This window comes from Gopherus flavomarginatus, chromosome 25, assembly GCF_025201925.1.
Source record: "Gopherus flavomarginatus isolate rGopFla2 chromosome 25, rGopFla2.mat.asm, whole genome shotgun sequence".
Classification (NCBI taxonomy): Eukaryota; Metazoa; Chordata; order Testudines; family Testudinidae; genus Gopherus; species Gopherus flavomarginatus.
In genome coordinates, this window is record NC_066641.1 from 9,694,913 (window position 1) to 9,718,949 (window position 24,037).

Consider the following 24,037-nt stretch of genomic DNA (forward strand, 5'->3'; position numbering starts at 1 on the left):
GTTCAACCCCTGGGTTTACACTGCAGCATAAATATATCCTGTGAGTCACTTGGAAATGTAGGCTTGGGGCTTTCTCAACCTTTAGTTAAAGGATGTATATATGTGATCAGGCCTCAACAAAGAGGGTTTTTCTCCTGTGTGTTTGAGTTAAACAGGTGCTGACAAAATCAAATAAAAATTGAGAGGTTTTAAACACCAAATAATAAAAAAAATTCCCCTCTCACTTAGTTTAGGTTTATTTTCCATGTTATCTGTGATGTCACTATTCTTAATTTTTATTTGTATGACCTAGAAACCCTAATTATGGATCGGGATCCCACTGTGCTAGGTGCTGTACAAATACAGAGCAAAAAGACTGTCCCTGCCCCAGAAACCTTATAATCTAATTTATAAGACAAGAGACAACAGATAGATACAGACAGGCAGTTTCATAATTCTACTTGTTATCCAGTGCTTTAGAATTTTTTTAATTTATATTTTCTTTTCACCTCCAGAAGAAGCAAAAATGTCAGAAGGCCATTTTTTTCCTTTTATAAGTTGCTTCTAATTGTGTTTTTTAATGAGCTGTTTAAAACAACTTAATTTTTCTTTGTTTTGTTCACATCTGTAACTCAAACACTTGAGCAAACAGTTGGAAGAAACGCTGTTGTTTAATGCAGCACCCCGGGTCCTATAATTAAGTCCTCTGCTATTTCTGCATCTTTCTAGGAGACCTCCAGGGAAGATAAGCTCAATGTTCCAGTTATTTCTGAGGTAAAAAATAGAAACAGAAGTTACAAACAATTTTCAATTAAGTCAAAGTTATGTAATTCATGCTTGTATTAAGAAGTTAATGGCCTGATTTTTAAAGACCTCTCACATGTGCTAACATGTCTCAGTGACCTTGACCTTTCCCCACATCAGTACAGACTGCAGGAGGGAAACAGGGCAGCCACAGAAGAAAAGTAAAGTGAGGTGCTGCTCAACCATTCTAGTAGAGTAAAGACACACAGTGAGTTAGGCTTTGGGTTCATCCTAGGGGAAAAATTCAACCACTGAAGATTTTTTCTCGCTGTTCAATACTTTTATCTTGTATTGAGTTAAACAGGTACTGATAAACAGAAAGCTTAGAGGTTTTAGACACTGAATAATAATAATAATAAAACCCCCCAAACCCCACGTCCTCTCTCAGGTTTACTGTCCATTTTATCTGACAGCTGTCTGTCAATCCACAAACTAGCCAGCGGGTGGAGCCATCTGCCTGAGCAATAGGGTGTGTACCTCCCTTTCCAGTGCCCAGTTAAATGGTTAAGAGGATTCCCATCTTGTTACTCTTTCCTCCTAACATGAAGGACCCACACAGTCTCCTTGCCATATCCCACTCCAAAGCCATATCCCAGGGCAAGGAATGCCTCCATGATGTGTTGTTGCAGGAGTGCAGAGTGGGTGAGATCCTGGGCTTGGGAGATGCAGACTTATTTCAAATGGTGTCCCATCCTATCTCTCAGGGGCGAGGGTCCCCTCTGGCAGGACTACAAATCCCAGCATCCTCTTCGAGGGGCGGTGCTCCGCTAAACCAATTCCGGCCGGGGCTGAGGGGCGGGAGCAGTCGGTTCCGCCCTTTCCCGGTGGCTCCTCCTCCTCTGTCGCAGCAGGGCCCGAGAGGCGGCGAGAGAGACGTGGTCCAGCGGTGAGCGAGTCCGCGGGGCGGCGTTGGGGGGTGTGTGTGTGAGAGCCCCGCCTCCCCCCGGGGAGAGATATTGGGGGGCACCGGGTTCTCTACCTGCGTAGCAGCTGCCCCCTGCTTTCACTTTCGTTTCCCTGCGCGCAGCGCAAGTGGGGCTGGGCTGGAGGGGGGGTCCCCACTTGGGGGCACCCCCCCAAGGCATGGCTGTTGTATAGGTGGGGGGCAACTTCTCTCCTCCACCATCAACGGACTGGGGGGGCAGCGACCCACCTGGGCTGGCACTGGGGGTGACCCCCCATCGTAGGATCGCCGCAAAGTGTCACCTTGGGGCACAATGGTGGGGTTCCCCCCCAATTCCCTCCGCCTTCCTCCCCTTGTACCCCTTGTCCCTACTTATTCCCATCACCCAAGGCCTCTTTGTACGTAGCCAGTAAGAGGAGGTGGGTGGCACAATCCCCTATGCCTTCCCCCCCCATACCAGAAGTGGAAAGAGGCAGGTCTTTAGGCTTTCTATGGGTCAGATGTCTCTCCCTCCCCAAGAATCCTTTGGACCCTGGACTTTAGCCATAGCATCTTCCATGGGCCAATAGCTCCAACCTTTTTGAATGACCTGCCCCACCCTGAGATTTTCTGGGGCTGTCCCCGTTTCCCCCCCCCACACTGCCCCGATCATCTCTCGAGGGGCCCCATTTGAAATGTTGCAACCTGTGCCAGATGATGCGCTGGTGTTGCACACCAACATAACAGTGCACGGTGACAAAGGGATGATGTGTCAACAGTCACTGTGTCCACGTAGGGTTGTGATGCCTGAGTTGGTAAGGAGGCAACTCTGCATGTGCCTCATGTGACTGGACATGAGTTTGGGTGGAAGGGAGCTATGTTATAGTATTGGGGAACAAGAGAGCATGAAAGGGATATATGAAATAAAGGGCTATATAGATAAGGTAACATGGGAGCAGTCTGTTACCTTTATTGATGTTTCTAAACTATTAAGGAAATAAACTTTAACACTGATAAAGGGAAGTAAGGTGTTTTAACACACATATAATTGGCCTGTGGAACTCACTGCCACAATATACAATTGAGGTCAAGATCTCACCAGGCTTCACAAGATGATTATCCATTTATCTGAATAATGAGAACATCCACTGTGACATTGAGTAGGAAAAAAAGTGTAAGGGATATAATCCCTTTGCCTTATTGGGGAGAAACTTCCCAAATGGCAGTTTATTTCATAACTGCCCTAAGCAGTGGGTCGTGATTGTATATGTGAAGCATCTGCTAAAGGCCATTGTCAGAACCTAGATGGACCGTTGGTCTGCTCTGATATGGCAGTTTCTATGAGTGATGAAGAGGGAGGTCAGCATTGGAAACCTAGCAGAAAGAAGTGGGTCTTGGGAAGTTGCAGGGCACCCCGGATCAGGGAGGTTGTTCCATGCATATGGATTGATGTGGAAAAGACATAGAGCTGCTTATGGGAAAAGGAGACTAGAGGTGTGTCAATGCAGATTGTGTTGGCAGAGTGGAGTGTTCACTGGGCCCAGTTACTCATTTCTGTACAGTCCCTGCCGCTTAATATACAGATGGCACGTTGGGGCTGAGCTGGGCCAAACCTAGCCATTCTCTGTTGCTGCAGTACCCATAAGGGCAGTAGCTTCAGGGGGTGCCACTGAATAGAGGAGACACATTCTGCCCCCCTCTGTCCTTGCATTGGCATATAGTTGGCTGCATGAGCAAGGAAGTAGTGAAAGATGTGGGGGTCAAATACACGTGGGATAGAACTGTGAATAGCTTTCATGGTCAGAATGAGGGAGTTGAGCATGGTGCTGAAGGAAACTGCAAGCCAGAGTAGAGATTCAAGTGGAAGCAAAGGGGATGACATCGTAAAAACAGCAGTCAAGGAAATAAACATATGATATTCCAGACTTGCAAGGGTAGTCAATTAGTTTTTGTCAAGGTCCAAATTTCTTTGCCAAGGTCCAGACTCCAGAAAAAATTATTTAAAAAAAAAAAAAAAAAAAAAAGGAAAAATATTTTGGGGTCCATTCAGAAGCACTCTGGATTTGGCCCATGGTCCGCCTATTGACCACCCTGCTCCAGAGTGACAAGAGTTGCTGCTAGCTTTGCTGGCAGAGGGTTTATTGTGCTTGAGTTTACTGCTTTTCTCCATCCCGTGATTCATCTAACTAGGCTCCTTTAGGACTACAGTAATCCTTGAAAATAAGTGGCGGATCATCTGTCAGAGAAGAGGGGAGGGAGAAAGGGGCTGATGTATCTGAATGATGGCATTGGAGCAAGAGAATAGAGTTGGGGTTCCTGCTCACGTGAAGGCCATCGTGATTGTACTTATGCAGCTTCTTTCATTCAGGGATCTCAAAGGGCTTTGCAAAGCATTTGATCATCAGAGGGGATAAGAGGGTTGTGTTGGGCGCTGAATTCCTGGACTGGATGATTCTTGCTGTTTTTTAACCTTTCTCCTGGATCTGGACTCTCTGATCGAGGCCCTGGCATATTTATTCATTGGTGACACAATGGAGCAATTGGTTTAACTTGTTCAGCAATCACCCATGCTAGGTGTAGGGATTTCTTGAAGGGTTCAATTCTGGGCCTTGTGGAAACAGTCTGTTTGCCTCTGTCTAGATACTTGTGATTGCCCTTTATAGGTTTGGTTTGGTTTCTTCTTGCACAAGGAAACTGAGCCATAGAGGGATTAAGTGACCTGCCCAAAGTCACATAAGAAGTCTATGGCAGAATCAGGAATTGAATCCCAATCTCCTGAGTATCTTGTTTTAGCCACAAGACCAACCTGCCCCCTCTTTTTCTTGAATCCAATTATTTATTATCTAGCTGGTACCCGAGGGCTATATGAATACACCTCTACCCCAATATAACGCTGCCCTTGGGAGCCAAAATATCTTTCCGCGTTATAGGTGAAACCACGTTATATCGAACTTGCTTTGATCTGCCGGAGTGCGCAGCCCCCTCCCCCCAGGAGCGCTGCTTTACCGCGTTATATCTGAATTCATGTTATATTGGGTCGCGTTATATCGGGGTAGAGGTGTATTTTGGAGAGACTCAAACTCTTCTCAAATAACTTTAGTTGATTAACACCTGTGAGGTGCGAGTGCAGGTCTAACCTTTCTGATCATGACAATTCAATGACCTTGTCTTGCCTGGTAAGAAGAATTCAGGGTTTCATATAGTTCTAGGAAACAGTGTTCATATACAAGCCTATCTTAGGATCTCTGGTGCTTATATGATAGAATTGAAAATGGCCTCTTCCTAAAGAAAAAAAAATACAAACAGTCCCTCAGAGAGGGACTGTAAAAAAGGGAAATCTTTAATTGGTTATTTATTCCTCCCCTGCTGGGTGCATGGTGTAATAATATCTCATTAGTTCATTGCACAGTCTGCGTTACAGCAAGCTACTCATTAGCATTCCATAAGGTGTGGCTGTCACTGGCCCTTTCATAAGGAGCAGCCCCAGATTGCTCATTTTTTTCTTCCCTCTTCTCCCTCTGCTGATGGTTTATGAACAGCTCAAGGAATAAGTGGCGAGATTTGACATCATTACATTGTCACTTCATCCTTTTTTCCTTTCTTTCATGCTCTTATAATTTCGTCCCTCTTCTATGTCTATTTTCCTCCTCTCCCTCTTTTTTCTCCTTAATTCATTATTGTTCTATTGATTGAAATGAGTTGACAAACAAGTCTTGCATCGGTGAAGCACTGGAACAACGCATGCAGACAGCTGGCAGGCTTAGCAGCTAGAACAGGGGGGAACTGGGATTCAGCACTCTTCCAAATTCTGTCACCAACTTGCTGTTTGATCTTGGGCAAGTCACTTAAACTCTCTGTCTCTCAGTTTTCCCCATTTGTAAAATGAGGATAATAATACTCTTGTAGAAGGGTTGTGAAGTTTGCATGGCACTTTGTTGGAAGATGCAAGAGAGAGGCAAAGCATTGCTAATTATAAAACGAACGCAGAGCCCTGTATGTTCTGTGGTTGTGGAATTTGCCGTGGAATTTACCCATAGTTTCAGATTGTACCCCAGCACCTCAGCTTTCATTTTTTTTTAAATTAAGTTTGATCTGTAATGGCTATAACAACCTCTAAAACATGAAACAAATGTAAAGCAATGCCTGTCTGAGTCTGTAAAAAGTCTGAAATAATTGGGTTTATGAGTGGCCCAGCCATCTCACTCAGGGCCCTATGGCTTCTGCTATTGGGGCAGCTGCTGAATTTAGCTCTTTTGCTGCTGAATTCATTATTTGGCTGCTGCCAGACACTGTTCACATGTAGCCTTTGCACCATCTTGGGCTCAGACCCAATTCTGACGTAGCACAGTGGCTGTTAAAGGTCCGATGGCATAGCCCAGAAAGAGCCAGGCTCCCTGCCCCCAGCCTGACTAACTCCTCCCTGTCCCAAGGAAACATGTTCCAAGGGTCAAGTGGTTTTGAGCTAGTTCTGTGTGCAGAACAGTTGCTATGTTTGTCCACGTAGTCCTTGCTCTCTCAACATCTGAACCGTTGCTTTGTAATGTGCCTTGAGGCATATTGAACGTGAAAGATACGAGATACAAGAAAATCACACTCTAAATGTAGTGCTTATTTGGGGGCTGGGGTGATGAATGTCATTTAAACATGGAGTCGGTAGCTGTCAGCCTTTGTACCTTGATTAGGAAGGCTGGGAAATAATGGAGATAAAGTAATTGTTATCTACCCACGGCATTTTGTTGTATGCTGTGGATGTGATTGGGCAGAGGTGATAGCTGCACCACCTTTTGCTGGATAAGTTCTCAGCTGGAGTACTGTTGAATTCACCCCTGTACTACGAGACCTGTGAGAACCCATGGGCCTAGAACCAGGCCTGCAGGGTCCAAGGTAGGTACTACTTCCTCACTGCTACCCAGAGCCTGGTTAGAGTTATCACCAAGAGGAACTGAGAGGCTAAGCCCTGCAGGAAGTCCCACCCTAAGGGGCGTGAGCAACAGCCCTCCATGGTTCCCTGATTGGCTGAAACTCCCCATATAAGCTAGGAAGCCATGGCTGGGAGTTGTCTGAGCAATGCAGACTCTGGTGTGCTTTTGCCCCAACTTTGCTTGCTGTGATCCCTGGTTCCTGACCCTGATTTACTGTCTCTGGCTTAAGACCATTCTTGACCCTAGTGAAAGACCCGGGCCTGGCCTGACTCCGATTCTCACCTCACGTTCTCAGTTTTGTAATGGACTTTGACCTTGTGGTTTTGACCCGACTTGGATTGATCTCTGACCTTTGGCCCTGATAGTGAGCAGCTCACTGTGCCCACAGGCTGCCCAAGTCCCAACCTTGACAATACCCGAGTAACAATAAGGACCAATAGTGTCCCTCTTCCTCTCTATGGCTGGCTGAGATATTACAGCTTTTCTTTTCTGAATGCGGCCCTAAGAACAGCCGCCTATACCCTTGCCACCTTCAGGCTATACATCTGCCATCTGTTCCATTGAGAACTGCTCCACGAGGTCACTGGGAAGTATTGGCTGGCACAGAGTGCAGCTGGCCACCTTCTAAGTGATCACAGGAAAGCAGCGTTCTGATCTAATGTCACTTCCACATGGAACTCCTGGTGCCGGTGATGACACAGACTTTGATGACACAGTCCCAGACCTTCTGGGGATTTTATCTGAGGTCATCTCTTACCCTATGTACTATAGCTGCAGTTAAGATTAGTTGGGAGGCTCCTGCTTTCTACTCTTGGAATTGGGTTTTCCTGGACTTGCAGCAGGCTTTTCTTGGCAAAAAAATCCCACCCCTTGGCAATCTGCCAGACAAGGAGGCTGGCTGCCTCTTGTGCATGATGGTAAGGCATATATTTAGTTTTCTGAGCGTTTCCTGACTCTGTTCTTGGTAGTTTGGATACTGTTTTATTAACAGTTGCTGGGTCAGTAATTTTGTACTGTCTCTTGCAGGTAACCTTGTGTAATTTATTTTTTGAACTTGTAATAGCACAGTTAAAAGGTTCCTAAATAAAGAAACAGGTGAGAGTTCTTATACTATTGATTAATGCTGCTGCTATGCAACATATGTGTTTTAATACTGAGAACCATGTGGCAATTTTAGTATAGTGGTTGCTAGTAGCAAATGCTATATCCTTAGGGTTCGGACCCTTAAGAGCGAACTACTGCCACTTAGGAAGCAAGGATCATGTTGCCTGGGAGGAGTGCACAATGAACAGGCTTGGAACCATTAGATTTCTACTGGTAAATGTTGGCAAATGTCGATGTCACTGTACACAAGCACACAAACCCACCAAAAATATTTCTATCAACAGTATTAGAAATTTACGAATAGGCAAGGCAGGAAAAATGTTTCTTGGGAACTTCTTGCAGTTTGATTTAAGGATATTTGTTATGTATATTTCGATATGCGATGCTGACAATTTTGTTTTTTAACATTTAAAAAGCTTTAACTTTTTGAATCTCGATGTTTCCTGTTGTTTAAACAGTTATTGGCTGACCTGCCCACAACTTCCTGCAACTGTGAAAATTTAGATAGCTGATGATAAAAAAGGCTTAACAATAAACATCGATATTATCTGTTAAACTTATAAGTAAATAAATAAAAATTGATTTCTGCCAAGCCTAACAGTGAGGTATCAGTCTCCCTTTTGAGCCACAAAGATGAGGATGACACAAAATGTATTGGATTTGGATGCTAAAGCGTTACAGTAGAATTGCTAATGAAAAAGATAGGAAGGCTGTTGGATTTGCTTCTTATTGGCATGAGTGCGTGTCTTGCATTTCTCATGCAGACTGGCCTTGGGGGGTAAGAATGCTCTGGATGAGGTCCAAAGATTCTCTTGTGTCCCAGCACCACAGGCTGTAAGGTTTTGTCTTACCCTTCGCTTTTGCTCTTGTCCTCTCATAGAGCCCGGTCATGGACGAGACCTTAGATGAACCTCCCACTTCTGCTGTCTTCTTGGACAACTGCCACTTCTCCCAGGTTATCTTTAATAATGTGGAGAAGTTTTACGTCCCCGGAGGAGATATAACCTGCTATTATACCCTCACGCAGCACATCACTCCTCGCAGAAAGGACTGGGTGGGCATTTTCCGGGTAAGTGTGTGCTCCAAGCCATTAGCCACCATGTATTGTAAGGTGGCCGCTCACAAAAGGAATGACTTGATGTGGGCATTTCCAGTTATTTCATGCTTGATCCCTAAGCGGGAGTTTGAGACTTTGGAAGAACAGAGTAGCAGCTCTTTTTCGGTGGCTAACTTGTATATTGTTGTGTCTGTACTGCATCAGGAGACGTGGGACCTGAATCTTTGCTGCGCCGTTCTTGCACTTGGGAGCAGGAATGGAGTAGGGGAGGTTAACGTTGCATTGAGCCACTGTTGCACTTCCTGTATTCTGGGACTGGTCACGGGCCAGCCTGAAATTAGAGCTGTTTCAGGGCTAATCTGACTTGTGCCCTGTTTCCTAGAGCCAGTGAGGAATAGGCGTGGTGTAGTGCATTGTGCCCCCATCTACCCTCAATGCTCTTCTCCCACGCGCCTCTCATTTCACACCTCTCCCTTCTGTCTTGCTCCAAGGAAGGAGTAAGCAGGCAAATAGCCCGGTTTTTCCTATTTGTATGGACCCAAGATCTGGGTAGCTAGTATAGGAGTGTAAAGGGGGTTCTTATGGCAGTGTGGGCATACAGCCCAAGTTACAATATCGCCCTGCCACAGGATAAACGTAAGTAAGCTGTATGATACCATATGATTATCTCGCTGTTGCAGGTGGGATGGAAAACAACCCGCGAATATTACACCTTCATGTGGACTCCTTTCCCGAGTGACCTCAGCGGTGATTCTATCGTGCAGCAGCAAATTCAGTTTCGAGGTCAGTTGGGAAGGGATGGGCAGCTCACAGCGTGCACACACACACACCATCATGTACCAAATTGCTCTAAACGCCAGTAATAAGTGTTACCACCTGAAGCTGTACAACTGTTGAACAGGAATATAGTCCAGTATTTGGGTAAATTTCATTCGAGGAGCTGTGGCTATAAGGTCATCTCAAAATAATAGCCCCCAAGTTTTTCTCAAAGGGTCCTTCCCCCCAAATGTACTGTCAGTCAAGTTCAGCTTGGTGAGAGTGTACCCTCCTGCTAACACAGAGACACGTCTATATAGCACATGCAGTCCTGCGGCCTCTTCTTCCGCTGTTATCACTGTAGCAAAAGCCCCTGGTGAGAATCCCCCTTGCAGGTACTACGCCGAGCTGTGTTTTACCTACTGTGTTCTTCTGGTGATAAGGAGTCACTGACCTGCTCCTTGAGGAGTCATTTACATCAGCGCAAAGTGTCAGTGTTTTACGCTTACTTTGCACTGCTATAGATGAAGGCACAATGAGTGGGTCAGTGATTACCTGGCCCCATAATGTGGATGCTGCTTTGTATTCTGTGGTCTTGGGTCTGTTAGATCTGGGGTTTCGGTGCTGTACAGATGACAAGAGGCCTGAGTAATTAAAAACACCTTACGGTGGGGATTTTTGTTCCTTTTAAGCCTACTACCTGCCGAAAGATGACGAATATTACCAGTTCTGTTACGTTGACGAGGAGGGAGTGGTCCGTGGAGCCAGCGTACCTTTCCAGTTCCGGGCAGAGACTGAGGATGATATCTTGGTGGTTACTACACAGGTATGTTCCCTCTCTCGTCCTGCTTTCTCATGCCCTTATCTTCTGTTCAAACTCCCTTTACCTAACACAACATGGAGGTCCAATGGCTACGGCACTGAACTGGGACTCACATTTGTCGAGCGCGCCAGTGTGCTGCGTGTTAACTTCCCCCATGCGATCCTGGCTGGTGTGCACTAAATGTTCTGTAGTGCACATTGATATAGTCCTGGTTCTCCCCACTGCACGTGAGCATGGTCTGCCTGGGGGAGTCAGAGCACAACACATTGGTGTGTTCTGCACATCACATCCCCGTAATGCGGACTCTGGGGTCAAAGTCTGAGGACTGGATGAAATGGCCTGCAGAATGTACATTTAACAACCCTGGTCTAATCCAAGTTATTGGGCTCAGCATGTGAATACATTTAATGGCCGGTGATATATGGGAGATCAGTAGATGATTTACAAGTCCTTTCTGGCATTTGTGAAGTCCATGAAATGAAATCTATGAAATACTGTAACAATAATGTACACTCTGTAGCACCTTTTGCTCAAGAATCTCACACACTTCGCAAACATTCATTCATTAGCCCTTGCAGCCTCTCTCTGAGGTAAGCAAATATTATCCCCATTTTATAGATGGGTGAACTGAGCCACAAAGCAGTAAAGAAACTTGCCTAAAGACTCAGAGCAACTCACTGACGGAGCTAGAAATAGAACCCAAAATCCTGGTTCCCCGTCTCTTGCTCAGAAGACCAGACCTCACTTCCTCCCTAGCTTAATAGAACTTAGGGTGAACAGCTTAGGATGAATCTTTTCTGCTTGCCAAGCAGGAGGTAGAAACTGGCATTTTATTTGTCTCCATTAGCGGGGAATCTCCTTGTCAATGTAACAGTTTGAGGACTGTTGTTGTTTTACAGACTGAGATCTGGAACTTAAACAGAAGAACAGATTTTTTCCCTCCCCTCCCACTGTCAGGCTGAGCAAAATTATCCTGTTAAGGGTTCTTTGCAGAATTTGGCCTTGGAGTCAGTTAAAAAGTTTGGTGTTTGGGAGGAGGGTCAGACAGCCAACTTAGATTGTCAGCTCTTTGTGGCAGGGGCCATTGCTTTGTTCTGTGTTTGTGCAGCACCTCGCACAATGGGGTCGTGGCCCATAATTGGGGTTCGTAGGTGCTGTGAAAGAAAAACTGTCAGATTCAGTTTTCCACTGGACTTAAGGAGACTTTTCTTAAAAGAGGCAATGTAGTATAGCTAGAGTAGAGGACTGGAAATCAAGACTGCTGGGTTATGTCCCCAGGTGTACCGCAGACTGTGCTATTTGGACAAATTCCTTTATTGCTGTATGCCTCGGTTTACACCTTTGTAAATTGAGGACAGATACACTTTGTAAAGCCCTTTGAGTCCCTCGATGAAGGTGCTGTGTAAGTGGAAAGTGTTTTTTGGCTGGGCTACATGGTGGAGTGTTGTATGTGGCCTGTAGCTATCTGTGGCTTCTTCAGCTGCTGCTCCCTGCAGCTCCGTCAGGAAGCCTTGAGCATGGGTGTGTATCTGGTGCAGTTCACCACCTTCTCCGACACCTGCCCCTTCGGCGGTGAGAGGGAGACCCTGGCGCACATCTACATCGAATGCGCCAGGTTGCAGTCCCCTTTCCGGCTTCTCCAGAACCTTCTCCTTAAGTTCTGGCTGCACTTTCCTGCATCTCTTGATCTTTGCATACCTCATCTGTGGCCCCGCAAAGTCACAAGACGTCCTGGTCAACCTCCTCCTGGTGCTGGCCAAGGTGGCTGTCCACTATATCAGGAGGAGGAAGCTGGACAGGGAGGTGTTCTGTGATATTTCTGATTCTCCTTTAAGACATGTCTCTGGGCAGAGTTCCTCTGGGCTGCGTCCACTGGCTCCCTGGATGCCTTCAAGGGGTAGTGGGTGCTATCCGGGGTTCTCTGCTCAGTGTCTTCCTCTGGATCCCTGCTTTTGACCACGTGACTCTCATTCCTGTCTGGTTTTTCATTTGTGCCTCCTATAATCTGTTGAGACCTGGGTTCAGTGGCTTCTTCCCTTAGGCTGGGGGAGGTGGGGATTTAAAGGTGTCCCATAGCCTCAGTCTCCAAGAGCCTCAGTAGGTGCTGCTCCCTGCAACCCCAGAAGTAGAAATTGGACCATTCCTGCATTAACAGGGTGGAGGTGGAAGTGCAGCTGTGGCAGCAGGTAGTGCTGTGCCAGGAAATGATCAAGGGTGCATTTGGGTAGCCAGCAGGTGCTTGTTTGTATCGAGGCCTCAGCTGGCCACCTGAACTTAATGGTTGTGCAGAGCCGTCAGTTCATGGACCTAATCCTACAAGAGGCAGAAGACCCTCTGCTCCCACTGATGTCACAGGGAATTGAGGGCATTGAGCGCCTTAGAGGTTCAGGCCTAGTGGAGCTTGATTTTGAGCTCTGGTTGGACAAGCTCTCGCAGCACCGGGAGAGACTGAAAGGGAAGTCCAGTCTCCTTGGTGTCAGTGAAGAGGTAGGGAAGAATACACTGATTTTCTGCAGGGCTCACGTTCCTTTCCTCATCACTACACTGCATTCTTATTGATCAAGTCTGTGTTGTTTGCCAGGGAGAAGTGGAGGAGATTGAGCAACAAAACAAGGATTTACTTAAAGAAAACAAGGAACTGAAAGAAAGCTGCCTGTGTCTCCAGAAACAGAACCTGGGTCTGCAGGAGGAGCTCCGGCTGGCACAGGTACAGACACGGGATAATACAGTAATTCAGAGGCCTTGTGGCTGACAGCTCAGGCTTATACATGCCCATTGTGTGCTTTCAGGAGAAGATGAAGGAACTGGAGGGAGAAGTCTGTTTCTTGCAGACTGGGAACTTGGAGCTGCGGAGAGCTCAGGAGCTACAGGCCGGAGAGATGAGCTCTGCCCAGATGAATTTGGCTTCAGTTAGGGAACAGAACATAAAACTTGGAAAGGAAAATCAGGTAAAAGTCCAGATTAGCTGGAAACGGGTGACATGGAGGAAGGGAAAAAGGGGAGACCAGAGAAAGTGGAGAGGGGAGAATAAGATAGAGTCAAGGTCTTAGCCTCAGAGAAATGTGAGCAACTGTATCTCCCGTTGTAACCCATGAAGGGGTTGGTAAATGCTTCTCAGGGTTAGTCCCAAAGGGCAGAGAGAAGAGAGAATCTCCCCCTCACTTCTTTCCCTTCCCCCATCCTCTTTGATCTCTGTGGAACGGTCTTGCTGCAGCCCCAGTGCCTTGTGCTTGGGAATGGAACTGACAAGCCTCTTTCTGCAATTAAACAGGTTCTGAATGGAACGGGGCTCCTGGGCTCTGCAAAGTTGGAAACCCTGGACCTTCCCAATTCGGGGGAAACCCTCAGTGCAACAGAAAATCTCCACTTCCATTTAAAAAGCAAAACAAAAAGGATTTCAAGGCCCTTTCCTGACAAAAAGCCTTGAAAATACAAACCATTTGCTTAGGTGGAAAGGACCAAGCAGCTGGGCTTCGCTTCTGTAGCAGGAGCCTGGTGAGGTCCAAAGATTTGGACAGAGAGAGAGATCTGACGCGCATCTCATGTGCCACAAGTCAGTTGTGCATGTATCTCCAACAAACCATCTCCCCAACCCTCTCCCAAAGCCTGAGGCTGACCCAGTGCAGAGTAGAGTGGTAATGATGGCCTGGAGTTGGTTATGTTTGGGGAAGGGGAAGTGCTCAAGAATGATTTCATAGGCCTGTCCCAAAACCCCAAAGACCAGCTCTGGATCTGACCTGCCTATTGCTCCTTCCTCCTCTTCTGTTGGCCAAGGCCCCAATTTAAGGAAAACTGGAGCTGAATACATGCGAGAAAGGAGAGAGAAAATCTTGTTCCCTTCAGGAGGGTTGTCTGATGTTGCATTCAAAGATACAGTGGGGAGCAAAAATGATGGCCATTTCTGTGGTTTGACTCCCATTTACCTTCCTGCACTCAGGAGCTGCAGAAAGGACTGGAGTCTCTGAAGAGCAGCTGTGAGAAATTGGAGCTGGAAGGAAATTTCCTGAAAGAGGAGAACAAGCGGCTGACGGAGCAGAATGGCTGCAGAGAGAGAGAGCTGCAGCAGTGAGTGTTTACACGATATGTTTGCAAATGGGAGTTCCTGGAAGCGCAGCGGTTTGGGTTTCCTCTTCTGTTTGGTGCTGATGAAAGCCAGTGACTGTATGCACAGAATGAACCCTGTGAGTGAGAGTATAAGGAGCCCCTTGGGGTTTTGAGCTAGGTTTGGTGTTCACAGGCCCTCAGGCAAACATAAGTGTGAGGGTAACTGAACAAAACTACTCTTGGAATAAGTCCACGCATTATAGGCTCTCAGCTGTTTGCGTCAGTTGGGGGAAAGCAACCCACAGGGCTGTGAAACAGATCCAGGATTCACAGGATCTCTGGTAACTTCATGCAAAGGTTTGAGCAAGACAGCAGGGCTTTGGTATCTAGGGTTACTCCATTTGAACCTGCCTGAAGACTAGATAAGCTTTTGATTAGGTTGAGAAATGAAGGTCTGCGGGTGTGGTTTACCAAGAGCTGGTGCTGAGGGGGAATTTGGCGGGGAGCCCACATGCAGCTGAAAATGTTACAGTTTGGTTTCCTCTGAGCAGATTCAAAGAACACAACCAAGAAGTGTCATCTGAAAAGGAACAGCTAGAAAGCAGATTGAAAACTACCTTGGATCACATGGACCAGCTGCAGGTAGGCAAGGCGCAGTCTGTCTCTGCTTCTGCAATCTGTGCAGTACTCTGTATCTGTCTGGCTGTGAATGGAGCTGCCTGTACCAAATTAGGATGGTATCTGAGTTGTTCCTAGAGATTCCATGAGCTTCTTAGGAAACTGTGAACCTACAACATGACAACCTGAGCTCCAGGAAGTTCCTAACAAGTGCTGTATTTGGGAAGGAGGAAACTTAAGTGAATCCTTGCAGATTTTTCATCTCATACTCCAAAATACCTACCTTGTGCACCCATGTTAGGTTCATCATAAAGACTTTGTACTCCTCTAGCTCCTCCTATCTGAGGATCTCAAAGGGATTTATGAATGTGGAAGGGTTTATTCTCACAAGAGCCCTATGAGGTAGGTAAGTGGTAAAGATGGCAGGAAAACAACAACTCCATTTCATGAAACAGAGAGGTTTCAAAAAATGTGTTGTTCTGCATTAGAAGGAAAAGAAGAGACTGACTCTCTGTATCCTGGTAGTTAGGCTGGGGATCTGGGAGACCCAGGGCAGTGTCTGAACTACTGGATTATGGAGCCTCTACCCACCCGGCTACATAGCTTTCCCACCCTCCTGACCAGAAATGCCGTCCTGGTCCCGATGAACCTTTCCAACAAAAATGTTATCAAATCCAATATGATTCCTTTGAAACATCCCAATTTCACTTAAATGGCATTTGATGGAAAACTGTTGCATCAAAAAAAATTGATCTGCTTTAAGATTACTAGCCCTATTTTACAAATGGGGAAACAAAGATGGAGTGACTTGACTAAGGCCATGCACAAAATCAGTGTCAGAGCCAGGAGTAGCACCGAGCTCTCTTGTCTCCTAGCCAAAGGATCATCTTTCTTGTCTCCAGATTGGTGCTTGTCCAAAAATTTCATTGGGTTCCAAAAATGTCTCACTGGAATTCATTTCCAGACATTTGTTCCACAACATTTCAGGTTATTTACCACTAGTGTGTCGTTATGCAAATCACCCCCAAAATCCATGTGAATAGGGCAGGTTCATTCTGGACATTCCTGCTGCATTATAAATTCCCTGCGCTTCTTTCTGTCCTGTATAAACTGTTGGGCCATCGCTTTCATCCACTCGTTTTACCTCAGTCACAGGTGTTGAATCAAGAGAAGGAAATGGAAAACCTGGTTCGGCTGGACCATGACAAGACTGAGCAGCTGGAGCATTTGAAGGAGGAGAATCGTCAGTTACGCATTACTTTGACTGAACAGGTAGGGCCTTCCCTAATAATGTTGAGGCTTGAGGGAGCTGGGTTGGAGGGATATAGAGCAGCCCATAGCGGTGAGCAGATGGAGGTGATCTTATGGAAGCTCCAGGGGAATTAGGTGATGGCGGGAAAGGAGTTGCCCCTGTTATAGCAGGTGGTGCTGTTGCACATAATTTTCTGTTCCAGGTGCTCTTTTTTTAGAGTGCAAACCAGTTTTTAGTTGGGGAGGGGCGGGGAGACATTTGTTGGTTGGTTGGTTGTTGTGATTCAGTTCCTTTGGAAGAGCAGTTGCAAGCAGCAAGAGAATTTGCTCCCTACCTTAATCTCTAACTAGTGTCAATTCTTTGGTCAGGTTTGCTCTGTGGGAGCCAGGGTTTTGTGTTTGGCTGAGATTTCTGAAAAAGAGAGGATTGCCTGTGTTCTGTTTGTGACCACCCATGTCCCAGGACTGGTGTATACATATAAATAAAACAAGGTATTCTAGGAATATACCCAGACTCTGCATTGCTGATTTCTGCTCCAGTGGGAAGCTGGTTTACAAAGCCCTGTACATCCGCTACTGCTTGATGGAGGGGCAACAATACCCTTAACTCTTTTCTATTGTTCCTTATTCATCCTATAGTGTCTTAGTTTAGCAAAGCCATTTAATAAGGTCTAAATTACAGAAGAAAGCCAGAAACAGTGGGAAGCATCCATTTTTGGTGGGGGATGAGTTGATAGGCACTGTGCGCTTCCCATTTTCTTCTCCAACCTCCCTTCTCTTTGGCGTTCCTTTTGTTATTTATATGTGGCTCCCGCTCACTGATGCGTATGGTGCTGAAATTTGTGGTCCTGTGCAGAAAGAGCAGGAAGTGAAGCTGGAACAGTGTCTGGAGGATCTGAAGGTGACAGAGGCCAGCATGGCTCTTCATCTGCAACATAAGCAGGTGTCATGTCTTTCTTTGGGTGGATGTGGGGGGATGGTCTCCAAAGAGCAAAGTGAAGGGATGAAATCTGTGGTTGCACAGAGGACAGAGTGTTGCTGGGATTCAGAGAGGGCCAGTATTTCACTGAAAGGAATGTAAAGTCAATGGGAATACAGCAGAATGGAACACTGCATTACTTTTTTATCATGAAGGGCATATACCTGGCAGGTTAGAGAAGTCACATCAAAGAAACAGACCTTGCACTTGGAGAGGAAGGAGGCCAGGTTTGCGATGGTCTTTAGTCCTGGGGGAGTTTGCCCCACAAGCTCCAACTAGCCCTGAGAAAGCTCTTGTTCCTGCACACACAAACTGTTACCATTGTGCTTGAGGAGCAAACTTGTTGACCGTGATCTTGAGCTCGGAACTTGAGTAATCTTTTAGATACCCATGGCTCAGGTCATCGAGCACCCTGAAGATGAGAACCAAGACCTCAGACTTGATTTGCTATTCTATGGGAAGCAAGTGTAGGGAGCTGAGGGCAGGTTTTATGTATTCTCAGTAGAGTTGTCAGGTTTGGTTGGACGTACTCCTGGAGATTCTATCACATGACAGAATCTTTAGTTAAAGATTCATCTTTAATTCCTGGAGACTCCAGGACAGTCCTGGAAGGTTGGCAGTCTTAGTTCACAGTAGCCAGTGTTGCTGAGGAGATATGCTGTGGTGTTCTCTACCAGCTGAAGTTTCCTGAATGCTGAAGGCTTCATGCCCAGGTACGCTGCATTGAGGTAATCCAGCCTGAGCGGTAACAAAGGCATGTATAGCCAAGGCCAGGTTGCTGTTTGCCAAGATGATGGAGACTTTTAGACAACCAGAGAGGAGTCCTGGGCGCAGGCCAGCTGTGGAGTTTAATCGATAACCGAAACTGATAAGATTAACCGATAAGCATCAAACTTTTTTACATCCCTACTCACAGTATCACCATGTATGTAATGAGGGAAGTACAGACCATGAGTGGTTTATTTTGGAAGCAGTGGTGACTTAGGTTGGTTACATATGACATGGTCAGACTCTCGTTGAAGTTCAAGGTTGATTTATTGATCTCTCTCTCTCTCACACACACACACACACACACACACACACAAAACAAATGATATCTGAGCAATTCCTGATACTCTCACAGCTTTTCGTTTGGTGATTCGCCATCACTGATTAACCTAATGCTTTTGCTTAACAGCATCAAAACCACGATCTAGCAAAGGAACTTGAGGAGAAGAACCATTTGTTTCAGATTCTTCAGCGGAAAAAGGATGAAATTGAGGAGAAAAATCTGGTGAGAAACTCACACCCGCACTACCAACCTCACAGCGCAGAGAGGTCTTCATTAGTAGTGGTACTGAACGCAGTTCAGAGTTAGGCAAGGTGGTTGGACGAAAAGCTGTAAGAGATTTTGCTGAGATGGATTAAGGAGCTCGTAAAAGTGAACCATTATTATGAAATAGAGAATCATGAGAAAATAGTTAAAAAGGGCTGTCTGACAAGGAAATTGTGGAAGAAAGCTTTAGTAAAATGCAATCAGACGACATGGTGGGTTTTTTCAGGTGCTCTCAGCACTGGCCTAACTGCTCCCATGGAAATCAGTGGCCCTACTCAGTATTTGCAAACAAACCACACAAAAGTCTTTTCACTGAGTTATTAGCTAAAGAATAGCTCCCAGTTTCTGTTAAGAGCTTTGCCACTAACTGAATGACCTTAGGCTGGTCATAGATTTTAAGGGCAGAAGGGGTGATTTTGATCATCAGTGTCCAGTTCTGGGCACCCCACTTTAAGAAAGATGTGGACAAATTGGAGAGAGTCCAGAGGAGAGCAACAAAATTGTTAAAAGGTTGAGAAAACCTGACCTATGAGGGAAAGGTTTAAAAAAAACCAAAACACCTGGTCATGTTTAGTCTTGAGAAAAGTCTAAGGGGAGACCTGTTAAGTCTTCAGATAGATTAAAGACTGTTATAAAGTGGACAGTGATCAATTTTTCTCCAGGTCCACTGGCGGTAGGACAAGAAGTTAAGGGCTTAATCTGTAGCAGGGGAGATTTAGGTTAGATACTGAGGGGAAAGCTTTCTAATTATAAGGCTAGTTAGGCTCTGAAATAGACTTCCAAGTGAGGTTGTGGAATCCCCATCATTGGAGGTTTTTAAGAACAGGTTGGACAGACACCAGTCAGGGATCCTGACTTGGTCCTGCCACAGCTCAGGGGGTTGGACTTGACTACTTCTCAAGGTCCCTTCCAGCCCAAAATTTCTATGATTCGATGATCATCAGGTCTGACATCCTGTGTTACACAGGCCATCAAATAGGTATTTTCACCTCTCTTTGCCTGTTTTCCCCCCATCTGTAAAGTGGGGATAAGCCTGACCTACTGAAAAGGATTTGTGAAGTGCTTTGAGATTCTCAGGTGAGAGGAACTAGTCATGACCGTTTGCGCTGATATAACAACAGATGCTTCTCTTGGAAATGGCCCCCTGAGCTCCTGGAACTTCATTCTGCTCTTCTTTCCCTTTGCAGAGACTAAGGCAAGAGAACAACGAGCTGCTGATGCGCCTCTCTGAGAGCCCAGATTATTCTGCCTGGGTTGCAGTCCCATCGGCGCAAGTTCCAACTCGGTCTCCAGAAAATGCAGACCTTTTGTTTGGGAACCCGTACAATAGTGAGTTACTTGGCATTCTGTGCAGAGGCTCCCAGGGACCACATGGGATGGGTCCAATCTAATCACAATCCTGACAGCTCCCAAGCAGGAGAACCCTAATCAAGGAACTGGGCTAGAATCAGAGATGCATTAAGAATGAATAGAGTTCGGAGCTACCAAAATTCCAGTCCCCACCCCCTGAAGATCTTTTCTTCAGTCCTCCTACTTCTTCTTGGGCAGTGAGAGACAGAAGGTAAAAATCTACTTCCTTCCCATAGCTCCTGAGAAGATGGAATCTGTCCATTCACTCTTTGTTGGCAGGAGGGACATCCCCCTACACGTGGTGGTTGGGGTCTCAGCAGGTTGTCATCCCTCTTGATTTGGAGGCTTGTAGAAAAGAAGCTCTCAACAGCATGTGTGTACTGCCTCCCATGTGTTCAGAAGATGCCCTGCCAGCTCCACAACTCTGTCAGGTCTGAGAGTTGGCTTAAGTGATTAGCACTGTGCTCTCTTTCTGCTAAGAAAGAGAGCCAGTTTGCCCAGTCGCAAGGCAGCCAGTTGAGCATTCCAGAGTCTTAAATACGGAAGTTCCTTCCAGATTCAGAGCTAGAGCTGGTGCTTCAAGAAGAATCAAGAATAACAGGTCAACAGCACATCAAATGGTTTACTTTTGGCTATGGTTAAGACTTGCATTTTCTGTTCTTTTGCAGAATCCCTAGAAACATATGGTGTGAACGTGGTGAGTAAAGTGGCTGGTGGATTTTGCTTAGTGGTCTGAAGGTGGCAGTCTAACTGAGCTCTATGGCCAGTTTCCTCTATAAGCTTTTAGTGCTGGTCAGGGTAGTGGGTTCTACCTTCCCAGATAGCAAATGGAGCTCTGGATATTTCAGAATAAGCTGGGGGAATTAATGATAATTGTGCTACGCAGGAGCGAGGGAACTTTGCTAGAACTCAGTTGCAGCCCTGGACAACATGAGCATGGAAGCCGTAATGAGCAGAATTCAGCTGCCAGATGCTGTATTTCATATGGAGAAATGGACACATACTGGGTAGGATAGAAAGCAAAAGCCATTCTGAGAAGCTCTTGGGCTCCCAGAGCCAATCACTGAGGCATGGGGACATTTAAAACCCTGTGGAGTATTAGAACCTAGAGCGGCCTGTCCTGTAACTGATTATTTCTAACCTCCCTTCCTCCTTTTATTGCTAGTGCAGATATCTATACATCATTGTTTTGTATTCACCTTTCAGCCCTCTGTGAAGAAATGCCCCCTGTGTCATGAGGTCTTTTCTGATGACATTGGGCCACGTCAGTACGAGGAGCATGTGCGAAGCCACATTCTGGATTGCCCGTTCTGTGACGAGACCTTTCAGGATAAGCAGGTGTATGATGATCACGTGTACTGCCACAGCCTGGAATAATTCTTCAGTCTGCTTTGTGCTGTCTAGCAGGTGTATAGCTCCTCTTTCAGGTGTGGTAGCACGGACTTGATCATAACCAATACTGTAAGAATATAGACCCTAGAAAAATCACCCCAGCAAGGCTGGATTCAGCACCAGTACTGTAGTGCTGACCCATCTGTTCCGTGTGATGTAATCCATCATCAAGTTGGGTCAGATACCAACCAATACTATTGAAATAATCCATCCTTGTCAGCTGTGTCCTTTATCTTTAGTCAAATATGGGCACTCTTCAACAGCTCAGTCCCTGTAACCAGTTGTTCAGACCAAGTGCGATACCAATACTTCAGAACAAAGGCTGTCACTATGATCTGTTGTTCCAATCTAGCCAAGTGCTGATATTGTAGAACAGCAGTTCCCAACTGTCTGTGTTTTGCAGGCATGTCTCTGTTACAATTGTTATATTTCATAGAGTAGAGCTGAGACCACTAACCCTAAGGCCAAAAACAATGTATACTGCCCTTGAGCCCAAAGTCCCAACTCTTATTCATGGTTACAGGACTGCAGCTCTAACTTCATAATAAAATTGAATCCTTCCTTCACCCTTTATCCCAAGCCAGTGAAAGCTTTACATATCTCAGGAATGAGTTTAACCATCTATGCGCATCCTCTAAGGAAACTGATGGGGTGGAGCCTGGATTGTTTCTCTGATTTGCTTGCCTGACGCTTCTTGATTCCAGGCCAAAAGGAGCCTCTTCTGAGTGCAGAATGCTGAGGTTCAAACCTATCAAGTTCCTGGGATGATTGCACTGCTTTTGCACAAGTTTTAAATTCTTTTTGTTGCAATTTACAGCAAACATTCTTTCCTCTATGCAAACCCAAGGGTAAAGTTTATTATCCAACAGAGTTACACTGTGCATTAATTTAGTGATGAATCTCTAAATCTATAGGGAATCCTAACAGGTTTTCATAATAGCCTGGTTCAAATGAAGTTAAGAATAATGGATATTTTAAAACGCTGCTTTAATATCTTCAGTGCTAAAGGCTTAAATAAACTTGTATCCATCAACCTTTGAAAACTTTGGACTTCTGTCTTCAATTATGTAATAAGGCTTTTATTTTATTTTTTTAACTATTAGCAGGCACTATACAAAACCATGTAACAGAAAAATGGAAAAGGTGAATAAACAATAGCAAACAGAAACTACGCCCATAGAAAACGTCTGGTTATTTTTGTAACAAATAAGACAGGTGGAGATTCTACCATCCCATCCCGAGTGACAGATGTCCTCGGGGAGTTGTCTTGCAGGTCCTTATTCCTTTCTAAGGCCCAAGTCCATTTATGCACACCCTTAACTTTTAGCACTCCACGCTGAAGTCAACTGCATTGCTTGCACTTACTGTAAAACAAGGGGCTTGTCCTCACACAGCCTGGCACCAAAATATCTAAATTGATTGCAAGTCGCACCTTGTGCTATTTCAGTGCAAATCTGTGCAAGGACACTCTTCTAGAACCCTTTTATTCTAAAGTAAGTGCCCCCTCCCCCCCGCAGACTTTTCCCATCCCCAAGCACATTCCCAGCCTCTTCACTCTGCCCCCAGCATTGCTACTGAATCCCCTTGACTCTACCACCCGTATCACCATTCAGAATCCCTATTATTTATTTTCCGGTAGTATCTAGGAGCCCTAGTTGTGGACCATGGCCCCACTCTGCTAGGTGCTGTACAAACACACAACATTTTCCCTGACATGTCCAGTCGCCTTCCGTGTTTCTCACACTCATCCCTTGCTGCCCAGTTTGCCTCCAGGCTGGCATAAATAATCACCATCCCCAGAATTGGATAAATATTTCCTCATAAGAGAAACATGCATCGGTTTCATACCCAGGGCATTTAGTTAGTAAGATGGATCAGGACTGACACAATCATGTCACTTTGGACAATCACTTATACTCACTGGCTCAGTTTCCCCATCTGTAGCATGGGGATTCTGACACTTTCGTACCTGTCACCCAAGACTATATTGCATAGCTCTGAAGAGGGAGAGCATTGTATTTGTGCTCAGTATTATGATAAGGTTTGCAGGTTTGTTTTCCTTGTAGGTGAGACCATAGAGCTGTTTTCCTCACCTCAGCTCTGAGTTAATGAGTCACTGATGTTCAGAGGTTTGCTTGAAGTACAGGAGGAACAATTCAGTTTGATCGTCTATTCCTCCTCCTTTTATCATCATTAGGTTTAAGTTTGACTTGAGGGTTTTTGTGGTGGTGACATCATGCAATCCTCTTAAGACATTTGTCTATAATTAGGGCATTGCATGATTTGCTACATCATTACTCTATTTTTCTCCACTGTTGCCTCTCCTCATATGTTTAGACTATAAATACTTTTAGGCAGGGATTGGTCTTTTTTTCATTATGCGTGTCTGGTGTCTAGCACCCTGATTCCCTGATCCATTGACAGATGTCTGAGTTTCACTATCAGAGTTGGCCTTTATTTCATCCATGGTTTCCATGAGGTCTCTCTTGGCCAGATCCTCAGCTCATGTAAATCAGTTAGCTCCCTTTACACCAGCTAAAGATCTGACCCTCTGTGTTTAACTTAAATGGCATAGAAGATCTTGGAAAAAGGAAAGATTCCTGTTGTTAACTGCCTCCTTAATATGAACTCCAAACAGAGCAGATTGAAAAAAAGGAATTTTTATCCTGTGGGAAACAGTATTTTGACGTTTTGTTTTCATCTCCAATTGGCACAAAAATTGCAATACTGAGACTCCTTGCACAATAAAAAGTTCTGAAA

At 45.5% G+C, this 24,037-nt stretch overlaps 1 protein-coding gene across 2 annotated transcripts; it reads left to right on the forward strand.

The window, feature by feature from the left end:
- Positions 1 to 1,595: 1,595 nt before the first annotated feature.
- CALCOCO2 (calcium binding and coiled-coil domain 2) lies at positions 1,596 to 22,448 on the forward strand. Of its 2 annotated transcripts, XM_050935309.1 has the most exons (14): positions 1,596 to 1,669; positions 8,573 to 8,761; positions 9,430 to 9,532; positions 10,198 to 10,331; positions 12,910 to 13,035; positions 13,118 to 13,276; positions 14,266 to 14,393; positions 14,924 to 15,014; positions 16,140 to 16,262; positions 17,098 to 17,184; positions 18,398 to 18,493; positions 19,723 to 19,864; positions 20,554 to 20,582; positions 21,092 to 22,448. In XM_050935309.1, the coding sequence occupies exons 2-14, from the start codon at positions 8,582 to 8,584 to the stop codon at positions 21,260 to 21,262; spliced, it is 1,569 nt and encodes a 522-aa protein (XP_050791266.1). In that variant the 5' UTR covers positions 1,596 to 1,669; positions 8,573 to 8,581; the 3' UTR covers positions 21,263 to 22,448. The 2 variants fall into 2 exon arrangements, with proteins under 2 accessions (XP_050791266.1, XP_050791265.1); XM_050935308.1 differs by lacking the exons at positions 1,596 to 1,669; positions 17,098 to 17,184.
- The last annotated feature ends 1,589 nt before the right edge of the window (positions 22,449 to 24,037 follow it).

Excerpts from the sequence above, each read along its gene's own strand:
- CALCOCO2 (XM_050935309.1), top strand. The coding sequence starts at position 8,582 with ATGGACGAGACCTTAGATGAACCTCCCACTTCTGCTGTCTTCTTGGAC. Across the intron at positions 18,494-19,722 it reads AAATTGAGGAGAAAAATCTG|AGACTAAGGCAAGAGAACAA; the intron begins GTGAGAAACTCA and ends TTCCCTTTGCAG. Across the intron at positions 20,583-21,091 it reads AAACATATGGTGTGAACGTG|CCCTCTGTGAAGAAATGCCC; the intron begins GTGAGTAAAGTG and ends TTCACCTTTCAG.